Raw genomic sequence first — 19,162 nt, forward strand, 5'->3', positions numbered from 1 at the left:
TTTAATATTATTACTAACAGTATCATGTTTCTTTGATTAAATAGATTGGGAGTATTTTAGTTTTTCAAGTTTCTTATTGGCAAAACTTAAAATCTTAATATGTTTATTTATTTATTTATTCTTTATTGCACTTATTTAACATTAAAGAAAAAGAAATATATATAAATTACGGATCACATTGTTTGACCGCGATGGACTCGTAAACTACTCAATCAATTTTAATCAAATTTGCACATCATGTGTACTCACTGTGCAGTTTGACCCAATTTAAAAAATAGTTTGTATTATTTCAATTACGATAATAAATGACTAACCGGGCGGAGCCGGGGCGCGCAGCTAGTGTACCTTATGTTTAAATCACTGTTGAATTCAAATTTGATGAAAAAAAAAATGTTTCTTTTCATACATTTAAATTTTTACAATTTTTATTAAGACGTACAAACATATATAAAACAAATAAATAAAACACTCGAATAAAGACAAGTTCCTTTTAATTGAATAATCGCCCCTGTCAAATACGCTTTTTAGTTACATTACGACTATTGTATCCCGTGTCAATGAAAACTAAAAAAATACTTAAAAAACAAAAGTATAATACATTTCATGATGTTAAAAAGATATTTATTTAAACATTAAAATGATACTATTAAAAATAGCGATGTCGCATGCTAATTCATCGTACTTGCAAGAGCAGTAAATCTGATTAAATTGCCGCCTCATCGCATATAGTTCAGTAATTTCAAAGAGTCGAAATTTGTCCTGACAATATTTATGGCGACAGAGCCGGGCTGCGCATGCGCATGATACGTCGAGATCAAAGGCGCGTAGTGCACATGATCTTGATATTTTTCGGATTGAATCATATCGAAATATTGGATTCGTATATATTCTATATATATTATTGGTAATTGGTTGACTTGGAATGTCCTTAGTTGTGCTTTAGCCTCTAACGTTTTATAGTATGTATTTTTTTTTATTAGGTTATAGACTATATGGACTAAGGAATTCCAAACAAATTGGACTGTCTGCTACGGATTGCAAAATATTATTATGCACAACATTTTAATATTTGTTAAAAACAAATGTCAAACGCGATTCATTTAGCACTTAAATACACTTCTGCACATTATACCTCAAAAAGTGTGCAAGTACACGAATGATTTTCTAATATTTCGTTACTTATTTTGTCTTTTATAAGCGTAAAAATGGTCACCCTAAACGTCATCACGTGTGCACCCAACACGAAGGTCGCATCGCTCCTTTGGGACATCTTAAAAAACATCTACTTGTATGTTTTGTAAATAATATCTCAATACACTTTCGCTTTAAAATGCCGCCTGCAAAAAACATCCCATATTATTTAGATAAGATATTGATACAAAAACAGTTTGGGACAAATTGCAAAATTAACTTGTCAATCTATGGAAAAAATTTGGTCTGCCTGTAGTGTCTTTTCAACCGACGATTCCTAAAATGAAGGACACCATTCTATTCTATTTTTTGTTGATTCCATTACTCCATAACTCTATAGATTTCTTTCTTTTTATGTTTTATAGGAAATTATCGTCGTTTGGTCCTTTTAGAATTTAAACCTCTCGTCATAAACGCCGGTGACCTTTTCTGTAGAAAGGAATTTGCTTATAAAATACGATTCGGAAGTCCATTCTTTCCAGTACTACCTATAATCTTTTAAAATGGAATCTATATCAAAAACAATTATTTATTTTTTTGCCTATCTGTTTATGCTACTTAATGGAATATCAAATATTATCACGCAAGTGTATACGGAGGCCCGTATCCATTTGCTTACCCTTCCCAGTCTTTTTCTTTATTCCAACCCTCAATCCTTTCCTTATCTCTTTTTCAATAAAATTGGCAATCCATTTGCCCAGGTATATAGCCTCTGCAAATGTTTATGGGTGCTGGTCGCTAACCATCAAGCGACCTATCAGCAAATTATAATATTATATGCTCAATATGCTTTATATTTACTTTGCATTTAAGCTTCATATATTTTGTAGTAATCAATTTATTTTATTACCCATTTATCAATTTCTTCTTTGAGTCAGGTAAAATAAAAATAAAACACTTGAATTAAATTATGTTCACACGTTCTTGAGAAGAAAACAGAAAAAAAACAAAACACCTACTTCAAACGAGTATATTGCTTAATAAATTAAAAATTTAAATAAATATCAGTGATTTAATCCCATGCTCCTGCGCAGTCGTAATGTCTGTTGATCCGTAGCCAGTCCTTCTCTGTGATGAATTCACGCTGTCCCATGACACCCTCGAATTCCTGCATAGGATTAAATTGAAATTTAAACATGTCAATTAAATTTAAAAATTAAATAAGGCCCCAATTTGTATTTTCCATTTGAAATTTTAATTTGGATTTAACTATTTATATAGTGCATAGTATTTTACTAGTCAAGCCCTCTTTTGATAAAATTTTTGACAGACAGGCGTTGTGAAAAAAAGATGCATACGTAATTTTCTGGTAGCCCGATTTTTTTACTGAAAACTTGGAAAAATAAGATGATTTATGTACATAACTAAATAAATGCATAACATGTTTGGACATTAATTGAAAATAAATCAAAAACATTCTAAAAATCATTTTAAAATAGATGAGCATAAAACTCAAAAGAAACCTTCATTTTAAGTTGCTAACAAATAAAATAAAAAAGTAAATTTCGTCTAACAATGCAGATTATACTAGTACCACAGATGATGAAATAGTTAAACAACTACTATTATGTTTAAAAAAGCTAAGATCCGAAGGCTCCCTTATTTCTAATTCAAACAGATGTGACTGCATCTCATTAGATTAGACTGACACTTGACGTATAACTAGGGGATGTTAATAGGTGGCGGCGAGATGGGTCATAATGACGACGAGCTATTACGATCGACACCAAAAACTAAAAGTTGTTGAGATTTAACCTTCAAGTACTGGTCATAAGAAATAAGAAGGTCATAAAAATTATAATTTTAGCAGTTATTTTGATGATTAATGAATAATGTATCTACATTCCTCCTTATGCATTCATATACCAAATTATGGATACCATTTTTTGAATAGAAAAAAAAGAAAGATCTTTCTAATATTATAAACGTGAATATTTATAAGTATGGACGGATGTTTGATACTCTTTCACGTAAAAACTACTGTATTAATTTTAATGAAACTATTCAATAATATATATACTTGCTATTGTATTAACCCACGGGGGGTTCATCCGCGCGGCCCATCTAGTACGATTATATAACTGAACTAGCTGTGCCCCGCGGTTTCACCCGCGTAAGTCCGTATCCCGTAGGAATATCGGAATAAAAAGTTGCCTATATGTTATTCCAGTTATCCAGCTGTCTACGTACCAAATTTCATGGCAATTGGTTCAGTAGTTTTTACGTGAAAGAGTAACAAACATCCATACATCCATACAAACTTTCGCATTTATAATATTAATAGGATATATATACTGATATTCTTTGCTTTAATATGAAAGATGATTACTCACTTTTAGTGGGACGATAGTAGCTTCTCCGTTAGAAGAGAAAGCGTATGGCCCGTAGTGCAGGCAGCTCACATAGTCATACTCCACGCCCAGGTTGCTCACGAGGTCTGGACCGTAGATGTCGAAGTTGTGTTCAGTGCCTGGAATACCAAGATATCAGAAATTTAATTAATACAGTTTGAAAATTTAAATCAACTACATTATAGAATCAACTACAATATACAGAGAATACGTTAAAAAATTATTTACTCCTGGCGACCCTAGTTAGGATTCTAATAGATAAACTCATGAAATTATTGTACTGTCACTGATGCTTGATACGAGCACAAAGTTTGATATGCGTCCATTTAAAGTGGGACAACATCGGCTCAAACGGAATCGGTTACAAACATAAAATTGAAGATAATGAAAGCGTTTGAAAAAGCAATAAATCAATGATCAGATCAATATTACTTTGTACCTTTATAAAGAGTTTGACAAATTTGCTAGCGAAGACTATTAGATAAATTGTAAAAGTTTTCTTGAAATACGTGTTTCTAATTCTGCAAAAATATTTGCATAAGGTGTTTTTTCCTTTTTATTATTTGTCGTGAAGACCAATTAGCAAAAGGCAAGAGAAATTCCAGTATACCAAATTGAATATTCGTCGGTAATTCAACACAAGTAAAGTAGATTTTACATAACCAATACTTTTTTATAAAGACTACACCAGAAATGACGCTCGATCATTATATCTATCAGCAAGCCTGGCTGTTGTCTTTTTTCTTATTTATGTATCTTTATGTTTTCAACACACTATCGAATAAGAAATACCTTCTTATTATTCAGATCATTTCATAGCATATCTTTTTTTACTACAGTAGATTATATACTCTAAGGCATTATAAAAATCAATTTTATTAATTTAATTTCTTTAAAATTTAATCATTAAATGTCAAATTTACATTGTTACTGATGAAAAGAAATACACAATCTAGTTAAAGGTGTCCCAACTCACCGGAAATCAAGTTCTCCTCGACAATCTTCACATATTCGTCTCTATTGTAGGTGGACTGCATATGCAAGAAGCCAATGATGTGCATCCACTCGTGGACGATGGTGGCGTGGCGGAAGCAGCCGATACCCGGGTAGTTCCTGGCCAGGTTCATGGTGTGGACTCCGCGTTCCTCCCAGTAACCAACGTGCGCGTAGCAGCCGCCCGGACCTCCCTGTATGTAGAATTACCCTTTTGTAGTTTGCATTTTTATATACCCTTCTAGCTGACCCGGCAAACGCTGTTTTAGATTTAATATTTAGGGATATGAAAAATAGATATTGGCCGATTCTCAGACTTACCCGATTTTTTTCATTATTTGCTGTCGCCAGAAATTTTTATGATTTATATTTATTATGTTTTTAAGAATTTGAGTTTATAATTCAGGATCATCTACTTAAAATTATTCTACTTATATGTCTACCTATTACGGTTCATCAGAAACAGCCTGGTAACAGTCGTACGGACAGCGTAATAATAGTAATAGAGTACCCTAAGCGAATGCTTACTGTAACTTTAACGTAGACTTCATCTTCTGGCTCACGGTAGCGGAACCTCACGCATGTGTTGTTCTCAATGTCTTGAATGGCATCTTTGATGGCTGCTTGCTGCAGAGGACCTGGATAGAAAATGCTATATTGAAAAATCCAAATAAAGACTTAAAAAAAAATCCTTTATTTCATATGCCTTTTTTATTAGTGGAAGTTGTTTAACTTTTCGCATACTTTCTTATTCAAATCTTATCTCAGGATTCATGTCTCATGTAGCTTAACTGTATAGGTTTTTAAAAAGATAATTTTCTTGTTAAAATTATTTATGTAATTTTATAATATAGTCTTCTGGGAAATACATAGTTATTTCTCATAGTTGGGAAATATCACATACGACTTCTATCAATTAATTTCGATTAAAACGTAGTTATCGCTATAAACAATTATCTTTTAATATAATTTTAATACAAATGACAGATTGCTTGCAATAATTACAATAATTAGTATTTTTGTTTATCGTAAATCTTGTCATATAAAATAATTAATTAATCTTGGCCTCATTTTCACTAATTTTCTTATCTTTCCATTATGCCATAATATTATTACACGCGCCTACGTAAACATCATTTTTTTATTGAACGTATCTTAATCTGTATTAATCCATACTAATATTATAAATGCGATAGTTTGTCTGTCTTGTACGCTTTGATCGCTAAACAGTATCTCCGATTTCACGCGTATGCCCTGACCAAGGGAAATAAGGATTCATTTATATATATATAGATATAGGCCAAATGTAATAGCGCAATATCAATAACCGTTTCAAATTTCATTTGCACGATATTTTCATTTGTTTTAAATTTTGGAAAAAATGTAGCTTTTTATATCGTTAAAAACAAGGCGATCCGGCGATATTTATTAATAAAGGTACTTATAAATGGGAGTCGTACTAGCTGTGTTTTAAAAAATATTAAAGGCTTACCAAATTCATCCTCTCCGAATTCCCATACCACGGTGTTTTTAGGCCACTTGGTGTCAGGCCAAATATACGCGTTGCGACCAGTGGCATAGTCCTGTATCATGGCTTCAATCATGAAGTCGTCCAGGATAATGTCACCCTGGAACTTTCCACTGTTCTCCTCCGGGTTAGCGAGGGGTGATATTTTGTTGCGTGACAGAATTCTGGCGCCATCGTCTGAGAAAGTAAAGCGTTCGGATTATAGAACAAGTCTTTATCTAATTTTTTAGTTTATATAGCATTGAAATGCTTTATAAATGAGAATTTTTTTCTATTCTTTCAAAATTTCTCAAGTCTTTATCTATAGCGAAAGAATTGTATTTCGGAATTTGTGGCTATTTTATTTATTTATGAGTACCTAATATATGCTATTATTAAGTGTTGTTTTCCAATTAAAATGAGCTTACTGAGCCAACGTTATAAATAAACACATTGACAGATCACGTAGGTCACCAACTAATGATTTTTAAGAATCATATTGTTAATATCTACTATATTTTTTTTAATACTTAAATCGCGAGCGACTTCTATACAACATGCAAAATATGCGAACAAAAACTTATGAGTATGTAATATGTATGTATAATGTATCGATCTATCTATCTATCATCATCAGCCTATAAAAATTCCCACTGCTGGGACATAGGCCTTCTATGAGGGAAGATCTATCTATATTATTATATTATTATTTCATCCACATGTTATCCAACTTCTATAATACTTCATAATCAAGCTTGCAAATTATTTACTCACTGGTCTTTGTGCTTTCCAAGAAATGCCTAAAGGCTTCTATCTCCTCTCGGGTCCTAGCAAGTGACGGGGTCGCCACCGCCAGCCCAACCGCACACAAAAGCACAGCAACACGCAACATTTTAATGTGTTATTGATCGTACAAATCAACAATTTTTATATCAATAATTATCTATTGATAATAACAAGTGCCAGGCGTTAGACTCAATCAATGTTATTCTGTAATTCAATTGGTCCTTCTGTTTGTTAGGACATTTAGGATTAAATGTGTTGTGGTACGGTAGAGTACTTGATGATGAAAAAAAATTAAGCAAGATGTAATGTATCGTTACAATCAAATACAGAGAGTGAAATTAAATAATTGTAAAAGTGTAAAAAAATAAAAAAACAATATAACAACAAGCACGGCCACGTACCGATAATCCACGTTAGAGAGGTGTATTTGTAAGTGATAAATGTTTTCAGCATTTACTTGAATTATATTAATAATTATATTTTTTATACTAAAATTTTAATTATATTTCTATATTAAAATGAATAAAATTTTCTTTAGAACTGCATATGTCATATGTAACCAGAGGTTGTTATGGCTGAAAACTTAAGGACTCCTTTAAAACTCGCATTTTAGTCTGTCATTGAATGTTTTGGAATTAGTGGCTTATTATTTGCCTTGCTCTGTGTATTAAGTCCGTCTCAATACTTAACCCACGATAGTTTTCCTATATATGATCATGTCACTCTATATGATCCCTTTGCTGGGTCACAGGTCACTTATGAGGGTATCATCATCATCATCCCAAATATATAACCAGCTAGATGAAACTCACGTATATCTATTCTAATGCCTTTAAACGACGATATAGACGATAAAATATATTTATTGAATTATGGTTTGAATTACTCATGAACGCAAGTGAAACCGCATCCTCTAACTAGTTGATCGTGTTTCTTTTAGTGGTTGTGTGGATTTGATAACATTAATTCTGCAATGAGGTAAATTTAAGGACGCATATGGCGCTAATCCTTTGACAATTAATATTGCTGATATTGATAAACATTGACTTATTTATTGATTGAATTATAACAAAACGACGAACAGTCACGATTATTGTGAGTTATCAAGGGATTTAGGTCTTTAGGAGGCTAAGTTGTGAAAATATAGGTATGTGGTAGGTCACGCCTCTTATGGGTGAAAAATTACGTAGTCTTTGGTAACACTAATGTTCTTGGGTTTTGTATGGACACTGATTATAAGATTATTGCTGATACCATATCCAACACTCATGTTTTAGTGCTGAATTGATATAAGAATGTACCTCGATAATCCTAAAGGCATTTTATGGAAATATTATTTTTTTGTAGCTAGAAAAAAATGACGCCTTTGGAAAGGTACTATAATTTTATATTATCCGTGCCTAGGCAAATGAAAGCCGTCATAGCGAGCGAGAGAGTCACAAAGACCCTAAAGGATACCATATGCCTTTTATATATTAATTTTCATTCAAATATATGATCGGTGATCCGAATTTTAAATGAAAACAAGAAAGGTCAATTATTGATGAAACATTTTAATTTAATTCACAATAATCAAGTTTGAAATAAATCAGCTTAGTCCATATACTTGTCTTCAGCTTGGTCTTCAGATTGATCTTCCGCAGTGGGCTCCATCAAGGGCTTGGTTTTCTCGACTTCTTCCTTGAGGTAGTCGATATGTTCTTCACTCCACGCTCCGGGGCAGTTGTAGTGACGACTTAGGCGCACCCAGTCCCAGTGGGTCACGAAGTTCTGTTGACCCATTATGCCTTCGTAGCTCTGAAAAAATGGTAATATCACTACATAGTATATAACAAAGTAGCCTCCCGCTGTTTATCTCTTTTTGTTCTTAGATATTTAGAACTACCCTACTAATTTACACATTAACATTGCGCCCATGCAAAGTCGGGGCGGTTAGGTTAGTCATCAATAAAACACCCAAAGTCATTTGGTCCCAAACTAGGTGAGCGAAAAAAATTAAAGACGAAAAAAGTGATGACTTAAATATAATAGAAAGTCTTATCAGTCAGTAGGCTTGTTGTTGTGTGACATGAAAGAAGCTTTCTTTAAAGAGTTGAGCATTAGACACAATCCTAGACGACCTGTTTTGCTGAACTATGAAAACGTTTAGACAGATCTTAATATTTATATAAATGTATTACATATATATAGACAGATTTCTCTTTACTTTTCACATAGTATATTTAAATGATTATACATTTGGTTAGTAATTTAAATTATGATCAACAGCGCATCTAAATTAAAGTTTTGTTGAACAAAAAAATGTTTGATAAATAAAAGTTTGGTATATTTTAATTATAATTATTTTTAACAAAATCTAAACCGCCTTTCAATTGTCAGAACTGGACCAAATTTACATGCGAGGTACTAGCGTTCATATAAAAAAAGTCATGAGATCAGTTCACCTCATAACTTGGTAACAAACAAAAAATACAATAACATCTATAACCATCTCGTTTTTTGAAGTCGATTAAAAAAAGATCGAACGGATGAGTATAAAACTTCAACCCGGCTTGAGCAGATAGTTGCAGTGGGTTGATTTATATGTATTATTAATGTTAAAAATATAATGTTCTCACCCTCAACGCAATGATTGTGGGTCTGCCGGTGACGGAGAATGCGTGGGTGCTGTAGTGCATGCAGCTCTGGTACTCATAAGGAAGCCCTAGGTTGCTCACAAGATTCGACTCGTATCTGTCAAAGTTGTACTCCATACCTAAAATTAAAGAACGGTTCAGATTTCTAAAAATATCTAGTGGATATTAATATTACCGGGGCGTGCGCACATTTATTGACAATAGCATAATAACGGCTATCAAAAAATAAATTTTGCTCGTTTTCTCTGCTATATAATTTGGTCAGTGCCTTAAATGTCTCGCGACAAAAAAAAATCCAGTCGCATCATAAACTATAGGTAACTTATTTATCATTTGTATGACTAATTAATCAATAGCTCCATTAAATCAAAATAGCTTGAGCGTGGGAGACAATCACGCTTCGGCATGAAATAAGTCAGCTCGCACCGGGGAAGGTGCTATACCCGCCGAGTGGGGCAGCCGGAGGCCTGGTCCTTTTCCTCTCCCTTTTCAGTCCTATCCTTTATTCCCGTCGTCGTAATCTTTCCTCATCGTTTACTCTTTAAAGTGGGCAATTCAGCAGCCCTGCCTCTACGAATATTCATGTGTGGTAATCGCTTACTCGTAATCAGGCGAAATACCATTATTACTCGCTATGTCATAAGAAATACGTATCAATAGTGATCACGCTAACCTCGCTGAATATTCTCCCAGGCGATTCGTACATAGTTGTACCGATTGTAAGTGGACTGCATGTGGAAGAAGCCAAGTACGTGCAACCATTCATGGATGATGGTAACAATGTTGAAACACCCGTGTCCAGGATTTGCTGGGGTGAGGTTCATGGTGTGAATGCCACGATCGTGCCAGAAACCAACGCTGGCGTAGCAACCGTTGTTGTGACCCTGGAAATAAATGAAACTCATATTGAAGAAAGAAGTTCAATAATGATTTGTAGCTAAAAATTAAATCGCCTTCAAATTTTCAGAACTAAACAAACTTTCAAATTAAAAAAATGAATCATCACAATTGGTTCACCCTATCGAAAGCTCTGAGCTAACAATGCTAAAACAGTCCAATTGATAACCTCCTTTTTTGTAGTCGGTTGAAAGGGATAGCTACGCATTATAGAAAGGGGTATCGTTCTTATATGTTTTTTATCGTAAAAGTACACATATACATATGAGTTAGACTTGTCCAATGGTGGTATACTTCATAACAATGCAGTTGAATCGATAGGAGTCATTAGAATTAGTTTATTTTAAACGTATGCGATGCTAGTAAGTAGAAACGTAGAAATTCCTCCAATTCATACCGTAAGAAGCACGTAGTTCCTGTCGGATGCGGTTCTCCTTCGGAATCTGACGCAGGTGAAGTGCTCGATCCATCCAATTGAACTCAGAATATGGTTGATCTGTGCCTGATCTGAAAGAATTTAATTTATTTTGTTAGAACCCACGTTTATAAGTAACGAATGAAGAAAAAAATCCGTAGAATATACCTAAATATGTATCTAACACTCGTTTCTATCTGAGTCTTTGTCTAAACTACAAAATCATATTTCTCATATCATCATATCATTGATCTAAGGAACTGTTTAAGATATCAAACTGAAATTAATACAAAATACTTATATCTCTCGTCTTTAGCTTTGAAAAAACCAAACTTATAGGGAAAAAAACGCTATTTAATGATACCTATAACCGCTTATGTTTCAGATTTTATAATTCTTTTAACCGAATAAAATTTTGCAGGTTCTGTAGTTTACATAGATGAAGCTTGTTAGGAACACTCGGTATATAAGCCTAACTCGCGCTTGGCCGGTTTATCTTACTACATACTGAGACTAGAGGTTCAAGACCGGACTACCGCGCATGAAATCAAAAGTACGATGACAAATCTGCCAGCCCACACTTTACCAGCGTAATGGATTATAGTCTGAACCCATAAAAGGTCCGTGTTCTTGCAATAGGATCACATCACGCTGATGATAATGACGGTTACTTTTCGTACACCCGAAAGAAAACTTACTAAAATGGCCACCCGCGAAGTCATATACCACAACATTGTTCGGCCACTTGGTGTTAGGCCAGATGTAAGCAGCCCGACCAGCTGCGTAGTCCGTCACCAAGGCATCAATTTGCCAGTCATCTAAGACAATATCACCCTCGAATTTACCACTCTGCTCCCATACATTGCCCAAAGGGTTTATCGCGCTTGATGAGACAAGGTAGCCATTGCCTAGAACAGAGAAGATTATTACATAAATAATTGGTTTGAATTTATCATTCCTTCACACAATTATTATTAAGCACATCAAAACTTCTTCTATTAATAACATTCAAAGTAGATGAAAACTACAGGGAGAAAACGCCTGATTAAAAAACATGCCTACCACAAGAAAACACGGATATTTTAAGATTTGTTATACTGATAACGAATATTGAAGCTATACCACCATCGAGATATTTTTAAGTTGTGTAAAATATATCCAGTGCATCTTTTAATATATTGAGATTAACAAATTTTCTTATATAATTTTTACGTCTCGGTTTCTCAGATCGTTCGCTGTCAATTAATATTTGCATTTATTATTTATCTGTATTTCGGTAGCCAATTGCATTGTTATAATAATCCGATGAGTTACTTCAATCGATAAAACGAAACAATAAAAAAAACATTCTAATCGAAAGATAACGTTCTGCAATTGAATTTATCAGATAATTATTCTATCAATAATTCTATTTAATAATTCGTCGCCACGCTATGGAATAATCATTTATATAAAAAACTAGCTGCACCCGGCTAACGCTGTTCTGCCTTACTCTTATCGTTTAGTGGTATGAAAAATAGATGTTAGCCGATTCTCAGACCTACCCAATATGCTTACTAAATTTCAGAGGAATCGGTCAAGCCGTTTCGGAGGAGTATAGAGACTAACATTGTGACACGAGAATTTTATATATAAGATATATCAAGTATGTGTCAGGTCAGGAAAACATACTTGGTTCTGTAGATCATAGATTCAAATATTAAAAATAAATAAAAGTTAAAAGTACCCAATACTTTTTTGATTATTTGTCGTGACTCAAGCTCGCCTTGCTTTTATAATGCTCGTAGATAACATCTTATTAAAGAAAAAAATCTCAATTTTGAACTTTTGAATTCAGTAAAATGGAATGAATGTTTTCAAATTCGTGTTATCATTAGTCGGTTAACCGAATATCTTAGAATATTTTATAATAGAGTTTCATATTCGCTACTAATGTAATAGTTAATAGTTGCGAGTGATACCTCCTTTCCTAGGAATGTCGGTAAGAATGACCTTTTTTGTACAAAATAACTATATTGTGGATAAATACTGTTCAATGTTGCGGTTCTAACGGTTCCACCTACCGTTTTTGGTGCTTTGAAGAAATTTCCTATATTCCTCTACATCCTCTTTGCTCTTCAGCGGTGAGGGACCTCCCACTACGAGTCCCACAACACACAGCAACACACCAAGTCTCAACATTTTAATGTTTACCAAACGCATTGCGTCATTACCTTTTATACCAACGTTTGGCAGATTGCAATCAAAGTTTTTGTTTATCGAAAATATTTAACATTTAATAGGATTATTAAGATACGCCACGTTGCTATATCAGTTGACATCGTGCGATGCCGAGTATTTTTCCTATGGGAGTGCATTATAACACGCTTTTATAAGATACATCTGTATGTTTGTATGTTTATAACCGATTATTTTAGACTAGATTTTGTTGCACTTTAAACGGACAGATTTAATTCTTTGTACACTTATCAAGGACCAGTGACGATGCCTACAATAATTTCAAGAGTTTATCTTATTATCCTGATAAGGTTTATACTTTTTAAACTACAAATGTTCGTACTATAATCGTGTTTTTGTAACTGCTTCTGTGTAAAAACCAACTAGTGATTGTGAAAATATTTGCTTACTATTTCCATAGTAACAGTGCATTACTTATATCAGTACCTACCGCTTAAAGGAGCAATAAAAAACAAATGAAATTAAACCAACAATATGTCTTCCAGCTACCTCTTTTTGTTTATTCAGAATCAAGATTTATTAAGAGAAAAAGGCGTTTCGCAAATCAATGATACTCAGAGGAATTGAATCGGTTGTATAATCAGTTACAAAAATGGCATTTTATTAAAGTGGTGAATCTTGCAAATGCAGACACGACCTCCGAGGAAGAGGTTGTCAGATTTCTACCGACTAAAACACCACTGTGATTCATGATCCATTGATCCACATTAAATAAGTGGCCACGGGTACATGCTGGAATTCGTCCGCGACATTAACAAAATAGGCTAGATATTCTTGCTATAGATATTGGTTATACAGATATCATACAAATATTATAAATATAAAAGTTTGTTTGTTTAGATGTTTGTCCGTCAATCACGCTGAACGTACTGGACGGATTTTGATGAAATTTGGTAAACAGACACGGTATGGTGACTCGGTTGATTGGATACTTTTTATCCCGATTTAGTGCCCCCTTGGGATAATACAGGAATTTTTATATCGATGGCGGAGCTGGGAAAAGCGTCTACTATATCAACTTATTAAAATTCCCCCTATTTTTAGTCAACTCAGTATTTTTAATAGAATCTTAACAAAACCAAATATATTAAGCAATCAATCACATTGAGACATAATGAGTAATGAGCTATTTGATTTTCAGAACGGGCGAAATAAGCTTTGATGACATCAGTGATATGATATGCCTATAATTATCGCCAGTGATTGATATATTCTTAAATCGATAACTTATCCAAAGGTTTTCTAGGGCTTTGAGTGGTATAAAATGTAAATATATAATTATTTTTATAAAAATGCAAATTATCTGCGCTATCTATGCAAATAAAGATAACCCAAGACGCAAGATTCAAGATTTCTCAATGTATCGTAAAGAAAAGCTAACATTGACTGTGCTCATAGTTGTGCAATGGCTTCCATTTCTGTATAGTTATTTTGTATCCCTACTAATTTTATAGGTATATGCGAAGGTAACTCTGTCTGTCCGCCTGTCTGTCCTTCTGTCTGTTTCTTTACGCCTAAACCACTAAACCAGAAAATCCCACGGAAACGGTAACTATGCGAGGAAAGTATCGGAACTGTCCATATTTATCTTTCACGACGAGTCTAATAAAAGCTAGTGGTTAGAAAGCTTATAATTTATCCGCTGTGACATAAAAATATAACTGTCATAACGTTTATTTGTGTTTATCAAAATAAAACAAAATATCTTAATTCCATATCTTTATTCCAGACCTTTTCGCAATCGATTACAATCAATCCCTCGTATGTTCTTTAATCCAGTTGGCATAAGAGGATAATCTTGTATAAACGTCAGGATATCCCCTTCCACAGGGCACGTTCCAGGATACCATGCCCACCAGCTTATTGTTCCTCACCAATGGCCCACCAGAATCACCCTGGGGAATTGTATCAAAAAAGTTAATTCCAGTGTCCTCTCTTAAGGTGGAAATGCATCAAGCATCTGTTGCACCGATTGTTTTTTTTTATTGAAGGCTGATCACATAGTTGAGGTGTTCAGCCTTCTGTGTCCTGCTAAACCAAGACTTTTTTTTGTTAGTCCACACCGAGAATCGAACCCCCCACTATACCAAGAAGCTGGTCTCTGGGGCGAATTGCATCTACTACAGGAAAATGTTATCTTTACCTTAACATACATAAGTGTGGCATCCGAAAAAAGTGCTATATTATATTAGGCTGGAAAAAAAGCTGTGTTTCGTACAGTCTCTGATGGGTACTTCGCGTCTTTTTGCCCATTGCATGGCATGCCCATGACATGACATCATTTATAAAGCATTTCAATGCTACAAAACTAACAATTAAATTTAACTGGTACTTTCATAATTTAAACTTGTCATTTGCAATTGTCGTAAAAAGCGAAATTAACATAACAGCACCTTTTACATCAGTTTCCAAAGAAAATAACCGACCAATAAAAATACAGCCTTATGATTACAGATAACATTTTTACGCAAGGGATAATTATTTTATTCATTTCTTATCTAATCCATGCATTTTGAATTTGACGTATCTGCGCTATCAATCTTTTCTACCCTGTTTAAAAAGTAACAAGTCTATAAGAACTAATTTATTAATAATGCAGAGAAGAGCTTGGTTGAACGCCCTAATCTCTGGACCTTTAGCACTCATTTCAAAAAATTTTCCATCTTTGAAAGAAAGAAATTAGATAGACGTTTAATTTATGAGAAGCCACACAGTCACAAACAACACATGCAGAAAAAAAACATAATTTTAAAATAGATACATGCGATATTGGATGTCGTCTTTAGATGCGTGTACGGTCCCTGAGTGCTATAGGGTATGTATGTAGAACAGGCGAAGCCAGGGCGGATCGCTAGTAATAATACATCTTAACGCCACGTATAGTATTATATTATCTATGGCCACGGTAAATACAATGGATCATATTAGGAGTATTTTTTATTTATTTTTATTTTAGGTTCACCAACAGGTATTAAATAATACATCAAGTAAATATAAAAAAAAATAAGAGTAGATGGTTTATAACGAATTTTTATATTGATTGTTAAAATCATTAACCTTAATATTATAATTGGTATTTTTCAATTGAAGTAAATAACACTTACTTGACAAAAACCTTCTCCTTCTTTATTCAACGCGCATATTTCATTCCTCGTGTATTTCGGGCCGGTGACATCCCTTAATTTGTTTCTACAATTCTTCACGGAGAGAGTTCTAACATTCAACACTTGCAATGTATCGGGGACACGGTAGTTATTCTAGAAAATATGTAATCGAATATGTAATCGAATATATTATAACGCGAAAGTTTGTAAGTGTAGATGTATGGATATGTGAATGTTTGTTACTCTTACACGTGAAAACAGTTTAACGTATCTGTTTTAAATTTGGTACAGAATAGATTATAGTCTGGATTAGAACATAGGCTTTAAACAATTTATTTAAGCAATAAACACTGTAATCCAACTTCCTACTAATATAATCACCGCGAGTTTGTGTCTATGTATGGATGGATGTTTGTTACTCTTTCACGTAAAAACTATTGAATGGATTATAAAGAAAATCTTGCAATAAAATTGGTTATATTCAGATTAAGAGTTGAGCTATATAAATACTTGCTTTTGCCCGTGGGTTCGTCATCGTGGGTTAAACATCTTATAAGCGTCTTAGGAATTAATTGATGAACCTATCGTTGGAAAGTGCCCACAACCAATAATTTATTTTATCAACGTAAGAACATTCTTATTAAAACGAGATCTTAAAAAATGTGCGACTACATTGAGATAAGTGTTCTATGCTTTAATCTTTAAAATTAGTATCATCACTGGCAAAAACTCGATAATGTAAATATGCTAAATTATTGTACAGTTTTATAGCTAATAAATGTCACAATGCTTAGAATTTTTTTTTATTGTCACAGCGGGCAACTGAACTGGTGGTGATGGTAAGCGATCACCACCGCCCATGAACATTCGCAGAGGCTCTGAGAATGCGCTGCCCGCTTTTAAGGGATAAGGGATAAGGAAGGGCTAGGAGAAGGAAATAGGCCTATATAGGAAAATTATACGTTGGTAGATAGCTACGTTTTATGTAACAATTCCTACTTACATCAATATATCCCCATCCTGATACAACACCGTTTTCTCTACCATAAACATAGCCAGCGTCAACCTTTATAGCCTTGATGTTGTCCGCATATTTAATCTCTTCTTTTAGTTTCAACACGCTGATATCATCCGTAAGTAATGCCGCATTATAGTCTTTGTGAATAATGACCGATTCCACTTTATACCTAGTCCCACCAGAGGACAGCTTGTTTGATCCAACTACGATTTCATACGAGTCGATGTTACGGCTAAAACCAATTTAATGTTCAGCATTTTCTTTGAGTTACCTCTAAGATTAATTGTAAGTAAATATCGTTTTATTTACATAAAAACCTCCTAATTATTGCAACGAATGTAATTACGGCGATGAAATAATATACACACCTAAGCATATCAAATAAAGAAAAAGATAAAATTTATATTATGTTGTTTTATCCGAATAGGTAATTTCAGTTTGAAATAGTTTCAAGTATAAATATTATGTCTTACTCTTTTACACAATGTGCGGCTGTCAATATCCACTGTTTACCAATTATGGACCCTCCACAGAAGTGATACTCGGTGCCTTCAATGTTCCTCATCGAAACCTGCCAAGGTATCGACCCCTCTGGTGCCTCTTTGCCTCCGACAATACGAGTGTCGGGTTCTGATGAGGCCCTAGATTCTGTGGGATTTTGTCCATTAAATAAATGATTATTCAAAAAAATAATCTTCTTTCAAATTGTCAGAACTAGACCAAATTTTAATGAGACCACAAGGTAGGCACCAGCTTTCCAATAAAAAAAAGAATCATAAAATTCTCTTCCCCGATCTGTCGAATTGATTACCTCCCCTTTTTTGACGTGACAACGTCTTAAATTAGGTTGCGGCTCGGAGTCACTCATGAAAAAGTGTAACGCCCGGTAACGTTACGATGAGTCACCGAACTATGATCGGTCCGCCGCGCGCGCAGCACTAGAGAATTAGGCGCATTGAATCGGCGCGTGCTTGTGTCTCTGTCTCTGTCTTTTTAGTAAACAAAATATATTTTCTATAGTTAAAATTTGTGCAATTCTTATTTTCATTCAATTCCTATTGTGCAATTTAATAATATTCATATCAATAAATATTCTACCGAGAAAAAGACGTTGTCACGTAAAATCTTCGCCCGTAAAACCGACTTTACAGGCAACCATTTTTAAGTCAGTTGAAAACAAAGAAAGTTAACATCCTTCCAGACGTAATACAGAGTGCGTTTATTATTATTAATAGATGTAGCTCTGACTATAAGTATCCTGCCTTGATTCACTGCAGGACTCTTCAAATTCAACTATACTAATACTATAAAGCTGAAGAGTTTGTTTGTTTGTTTTGAAAATATTCCGAATTTGAAAATTTTTTTCAGTGTTAGAAGCCGGGGCGGACCGCTAGTTGATAATATGATTACATATGCACCACTAGTTTGAAAATAGATAAAAGTAATCGCTATGATATATCATCATATATTTTAGATAATAATTACTTACCTTCCAGACACCATACTAGGAGAAAGAGCAAAGGTACCAACATGTTTGTAGGAAATAGATTCAATAATGTTGAAAAGCAGTAAGTTCCTAGTTATATATCAGTTAAATATAGACATATTCATAACGAAAAACAATCAACATTGTGTGTGCTGCAGTTAAGTAGGAGAAATAGCCGCGTCGATATAAGTCTATTTATTTAATATAACAGTCATTTAGATCAATATCTCTGCACGCTGTTATTTAATAATTTAATTACTATACATAAAAAACGGTAAAATTAGAGATATCTTATCTTTTTCGATTTGCGAAGTCATAAAGTTATTTAGATAAAATATTTCTTCAAAAAGGTCAGTCCCTCCACTTTAAAGTAAGCACACAAAAATAATAACAATTTTTACAGTTCCTAGCATAAAGTATTTCGGTTCTAACATTATATTTATTTCTGGCACAAAGGATAACTAGCTAGTTAGCATAACTTTGTATTCTGTACATAAAATACCCTAGACCGGATGATAGTAACACAAAAAATCGAGCATG

At 33.7% G+C, this 19,162-nt stretch overlaps 3 protein-coding genes across 3 annotated transcripts; all 3 read right to left on the minus strand.

Annotated features, from left to right (window-relative positions):
- Nucleotides 1-2,155: 2,155 nt before the first annotated feature.
- On the minus strand, nucleotides 2,156-6,934 carry LOC119830276 (seminal metalloprotease 1-like). The gene is made up of 6 exons (XM_038353234.1): nucleotides 6,817-6,934; nucleotides 6,028-6,240; nucleotides 5,064-5,173; nucleotides 4,519-4,729; nucleotides 3,525-3,661; nucleotides 2,156-2,299 (listed from the first exon to the last, which is right to left on the minus strand). The coding sequence occupies exons 1-6, from the start codon at nucleotides 6,932-6,934 to the stop codon at nucleotides 2,204-2,206; spliced, it is 885 nt and encodes a 294-aa protein (XP_038209162.1). The 3' UTR covers nucleotides 2,156-2,203.
- Nucleotides 6,935-8,421: 1,487 nt separating this feature from the next.
- Nucleotides 8,422-12,957, minus strand: LOC119830509 (seminal metalloprotease 1-like). Its single transcript, XM_038353553.1, has 6 exons — nucleotides 12,840-12,957; nucleotides 11,475-11,684; nucleotides 10,759-10,868; nucleotides 10,138-10,348; nucleotides 9,447-9,583; nucleotides 8,422-8,625 (listed from the first exon to the last, which is right to left on the minus strand). The coding sequence occupies exons 1-6, from the start codon at nucleotides 12,955-12,957 to the stop codon at nucleotides 8,422-8,424; spliced, it is 990 nt and encodes a 329-aa protein (XP_038209481.1).
- Nucleotides 12,958-14,765: 1,808 nt separating this feature from the next.
- On the minus strand, nucleotides 14,766-18,668 carry LOC119830511 (chymotrypsin-1-like). Its single transcript, XM_038353560.1, has 5 exons — nucleotides 18,626-18,668; nucleotides 17,610-17,784; nucleotides 17,097-17,368; nucleotides 16,119-16,240; nucleotides 14,766-14,909 (listed from the first exon to the last, which is right to left on the minus strand). Exons 1-5 carry the CDS (start codon nucleotides 18,666-18,668, stop codon nucleotides 14,766-14,768), a joined length of 756 nt encoding a protein of 251 aa, XP_038209488.1.
- Nucleotides 18,669-19,162: the final 494 nt, after the last annotated feature.

The sequence above is a fragment of the Zerene cesonia genome, chromosome 11 (genome assembly GCF_012273895.1).
Source record: "Zerene cesonia ecotype Mississippi chromosome 11, Zerene_cesonia_1.1, whole genome shotgun sequence".
In the NCBI taxonomy this organism is placed as follows: Eukaryota; Metazoa; Arthropoda; class Insecta; order Lepidoptera; family Pieridae; genus Zerene; species Zerene cesonia.